Source organism: Penaeus monodon, chromosome 12 (assembly GCF_015228065.2).
Source record: "Penaeus monodon isolate SGIC_2016 chromosome 12, NSTDA_Pmon_1, whole genome shotgun sequence".
Classification (NCBI taxonomy): domain Eukaryota; kingdom Metazoa; phylum Arthropoda; class Malacostraca; order Decapoda; family Penaeidae; genus Penaeus; species Penaeus monodon.
The window spans coordinates 49,852,500-49,857,499 of NC_051397.1; the positions used below are offsets into that span (position 1 = coordinate 49,852,500).

A 5,000-nucleotide genomic window follows, 5' to 3' on the forward strand; every position below is an offset into this window, starting at 1 on the left:
GAGGGGGAAAGAAAGAGGCGAGGAAGATCTAGATTTATTTACAGTATATATAGAGAGATAGAGAGGGAGGGGGTACGAGAGAAAAACACACAAACACACGCACACACACACAGAGAGAGAGAGAGAGAGAGAGATAGAGAGAGAGAGAGAGAGAGAGAGAGAGAGAGAGAGAGAGAGAGAGAGAGAGAGAGAGAGAGAGAGAGTGAGAGATAAACACAGATAAATAGATATATAGACAGTCAGGCAGATATATAGGTATAGATAGACAGATAGATAGATAGGTAGACAGAGAGAGAAGCAAACAGATAAAGACAGAGATATTGCTAATAATCAAACGAAAATACAAACCGATCAGCTTTTCCCCCTCTGCTTCCTCCTCCCTCCTTAGCCTGCAGTAGTTACACGATTAAACAAAGCATAACGAACCAAGGAAGAGACAGACGCCGGGTGACGTACCATCGTAACAGCCACGCAAGAAAGTGCATTATGACAAGATGGAACGTAACGTGCGCGGCGGTCCATACCACACGCTAAGCTTGCCTCGTCTCTACGTGGGTCCTGTTAGTCGGAAGTGCCTCGTGTTGTGGTTGTATTTTATTACCTCATTTTTACCTCGTCTTAGGAATAAAGTGATGCAAAATTCGTGCTACTAAACAAGGAGCTTAACAGTAAAAAAGAAGAAGAAGAAAAAAATGGAACTAAATACTTACTATTGAGTACTTGTATATGAGTGCATGGGTGTAGTCGTAAATGTATTTGATACTCGCGTTTATGAATGTATAGAGTGTAAATAAACGCAGAAATAATGCAAATTGAAATATCGAAAAAAGAAAAAAAATACGTCTACTGTTTTAATGCCCGGTACAACTATAAATGATAGCCAATCATATACGAAATTCTGTGGCGAAAACAAGTAGCTTATAGTACATGCATTGCCTCTTTCGGATAAAGCTAAATTGTTGGGAAAAAATAGACTGGGGATATAACTGCTGCTCCTTTAATTCGGCAAATAGTAAGCCACAATAGCCAGATTTTATATGAATTTCTAGTTTTAACCTCTAATCTTCCGTTATACTGGAGTTTTCTGAAAGAATTTTCTCCTTAGGTAGGCCAGTTTAAGACCCTAAAGAGTGCAGTGGCAGTACAAATAGCAATCATAAGGCAACTGTGTTTCGTATTGCCCGGAGACAAAGGTCATTATTTACCCCATTCAGACTGAACATTAGTCAAAGGTTAATTCAAGCTACAGGAAAAGAAACTGTTCAAGGTTAAGCCATTGGGGCGGTAAAACACGTAATGGCGCCCCAGCTTTCTCAGCAGACGTGTAGCAGTCCATACACGGTGCGATTTTATTATTATTATCATCATTTTGTACTTCGACTTTTTCCCCCCCTTCCCGTTCGGTATAGAGGTCACCAGAGATCATGCAGAGCGATAAGAAATAAAGATAGAAATGGCATAACGCGAGTCTTCAGCGCTCTCTGTTGTTGGCGTCCCGACCCAATAACGGTTACCGGGCGCTTGGTTTCTGACATGGAGATATTATGTATCCACAAAACGCTGTCTGGCCATTTTTCTTTGCCTCGCCGTGTATAATTTATCAACATATGTACGTCCCTATCGCTTCGTTGCCATGTATTCTTTGCTGCATTGGCTCAGAATTGCTTGGCGAGTACGTTACGCACTTCGCAATTTTACAGTTGAGCTTTTGAGGGTCAAAGGCGTAGCTTTTCTCCACAAATATCAATCATTATCATTATTTTCCTCGTTCATCTTTATTTATTTCTCTTTCCTTTCCTATTTTCCTCATTTCGAATTACCCACAAAATCTACCCATGAACGAAAATACATATAATATTCACCGCATATGTTCTCCCTTTCAAAACACACGACAAACACGCATCGCACCACAGAATATCGCCGTATTAAATCGCACGAAAAGACCAATCCAGCACCAAACACCTTATCCAAACACGCAAATACACAACCCATCGCAATATCTCGTCACAGTGAAAGACACAAGACGATCATTCTTAACAGAAATGCATTCTTAACTCCTCATGACGACGTTCTTTACCCCCCGCAGGTCGAGTTGCCTTTGAGAAACTGACCGAACTGGACTACCGAGGCTCGACGTACTACACCATCAGGAACCTCTCGCTGTGGGAGTGTCAGGGATGGTGCAGGGAGGAGCCGGAATGTGCCGCCGCGTCCTTCAGGTGAGCAGGGACGGAGAGGTGTTACTATGGTGACCGTGGTGATGATAATGGTGATGATGATGGTGATAATGATGATAATGGTAATGGTAGAAGGTTAATGGCTTTGGTTATTGGGTTATTTGATGATAATAAGAATAGTAATGGTGTTTGTGATAATGACATATAATGATAGTGACAATTGTACAGTAATGGTTGCTATTACATGATGATAATGGCAATTTTATGTTAATGGTTCGTCAATAATGCTCATAACTATGATACAGTAATCTTGACTTTAAAAATATTGTATTGGGTTTTGTATTCATTCATGGAATTTCATGGGACAAACCACTAGTTCATCGCAAGATAATAAAAAAAAAATCGATCATTTTGAATATTACCGTTGCAAATATTTGATTGAAAAATTAATGCATGTAACTTCCTCATTCTTGCCCGGTCTTTGCTTCCGAGCCTAATCTTCCAGCATTAATTACCCCCCAACCCCCCCCTCAGCCACACACGTTCGATCCACCATCCTGTACAAACACAAATCATATTCAATACTTCTTTATCATCTATTGTTATTATTTATCGAATAATCACCTACGTTCCCCCTTTTCCTCCTCTCCCGCACCAGTTTCGTCATGAACCCCTTAGCGCCGGTGCAGGAGACGCTGTGTTTACTTCAGAACGAGACCATGGCTACCAACCCTTCTGCACAACCCCAGCGCGCGGTGTCCCTGTACTACATGGTCAAACTGCACGTCAGGACGAGTGAGTATATTATTATAATTGTTTGGGGGGAGGAATGTAAGAATATCCGGTGCTGTCCCCATGCGAACGGAAGAGGAACGAAGGGAAGGGGAGAGAATGAGGAGGAGTAGGAAGCCGCAGGTCGAGGAATGTAGTTATAATTGCGGGTTGGGACGCCTGGGTGGCAAGACTTGGTCATTCAGGAAAATGGACAATTAAGCCACAGGAGTAAGTTGTGAAAAAAGCACGTTTTGGCAATAAAAATAAATAGCTACAGCACGTGTTCCTCGCATGCCTAATTAGAAACGAACACAGCAAGCGGTAATGTGGTGGGATGTGATCGTTCACGGAACCGAAAATCGCGCTGATTAGAATTTCTTCGTTACGATTTCGATTACCGTCGTACGTTTATTACTCCGCGTTTCAGTCATTACCGCGGAGTATCGGGGGAAGGAAAAAATCTTTCAACCGAATCAACCCGCCGCGATGGTTCCCAAGCAACGGCAGGAAACAAGAGAAGGTGGTTGACAGTCTCACGCACCCAGCGCCTTCGACGTCAGCTGGCCTTAGGGAACTTCTAATTATTATAGACATTATCTCGCCTAAATTATCTTGTAGACAAACACGGATATCACCAGTGATATCCTATTAGTTCAGGTTACCCACTTACCCGGCAGATGTTGCAGATTTCGCCCTAAATGCAACTCATGGTCCGCAAAACAGATTGATGAACTCTTGGACGTTTCATTAGCAAAGATCAGCGTCGTCCACCTTGTGACACTGCAAGCGGTGCTCATCACTCGTTCACTCCGCGCTAGCCGTCGCTCCCTGATTTATTAACGTTTCCACAACCATTTTTAATATCTCTCTTAACATTTCTGTTAGCGTGTCCACAACCATTTTTAATATCTCCTTCGCGCGGGAAAAATCAAGCAGCGATGGCTTCGCTCTACATCAGAAGATCTAAACTTTTATGGGCCAATTAATCTCCATCAACAGCTCAGTGGCGGGATTTTTCTTACTGCGGGGACGATTATCCTGATCACAAGAGCGTTTGTTGTCCACCGGCGGAACTTCCTTCAGTTTCGCTAAGGGTCTGCCATTAAGAAAGCGAATTCCGTGGTTGTAGAGAGGAAAAGTAGTTGCGTCCAGACCGCCTGATATTTTAGCCACAGGAAAAGGATGAAGAAAAGAAAAAAGAAAGAGAAGATGAGCCTGATGATGATGAAGAAGGGAGCAGGAAGATGATAATAAAGAAGAGGAAGAAATAAAACAAAAAATATTTTTTTCTTCAACGTAGAATATCTTCGGGAAACTTTGTGGAAGAGGATTTTTAAAAGTTAATGCTGCATCAAGCTTTATAACATATATATATATATATATATATATATATATATATATATATATATATATATAAACTGAAAACAGCATTTATATCGAAAAATTGGAATGGAGAAGATGAAGATAAATCGTTGGAGACATGTTATTTTATGTTTCGTTTTTATATCAGTTTTTGTCAAACCCCCAAGTTCGCATTTGCGGTTTCCAGTTCAGCTCTCCATGATAAAAACCTCTTTTAGGCTCGAGTCTAAATGAAAATAAAAGTCGGACGGCGTTGTGCCAATCTCCTATTTCCGCACTCGCTGAAAGCCTGGAGTTACAAGCGATGGCAAATCTTTCATATCTAGCGCGCAACATGCCAGAGGACCCTTTGTGATGGCACCGTTGCCCGATATCTCGACGGTGTTCTCGCCCCCCCCCCCCCCCCCCGGGATGCCTGGCACGGACGCCGACTCCTCTCAGAACCTCTCGTATCGCCGTTATTCTCGAGGCTGTGGCTCGGTCTTTCAGAAGCAGCGGAGGAAGGGGTGGAGGGGGTGGGGAGAGGGGTGGGTGTAAAGGGGGAGAGGGGCGGTTATGGCGGGGTGAACACAGATCGGAATATGAAGAGAATTGGGGTGTGTTTTTTTTTCGGTCTGTCTGTTATTTTCCGACAGCTTTTGTTTGGACTCTTTGGGGGATTCCTAAGGGATCTGCATAAAGAATCAC

General features: G+C 42.7%; 1 protein-coding gene across 1 annotated transcript in view; it reads left to right on the top strand.

Moving 5' to 3' along the window:
• Positions 1 to 494: 494 nt before the first annotated feature.
• LOC119579740 overlaps positions 495 to 5,000 on the top strand; it is a 40,844-nt gene continuing 36,338 nt past the window's right edge. The window contains exons 1-4 of the mRNA XM_037927639.1: positions 495 to 560; positions 1,106 to 1,193; positions 2,087 to 2,219; positions 2,836 to 2,972. Coding sequence (XP_037783567.1) covers positions 495 to 560; positions 1,106 to 1,193; positions 2,087 to 2,219; positions 2,836 to 2,972 — 424 coding nt within the window. The remainder of the gene's footprint in view (positions 561 to 1,105; positions 1,194 to 2,086; positions 2,220 to 2,835; positions 2,973 to 5,000) is intronic.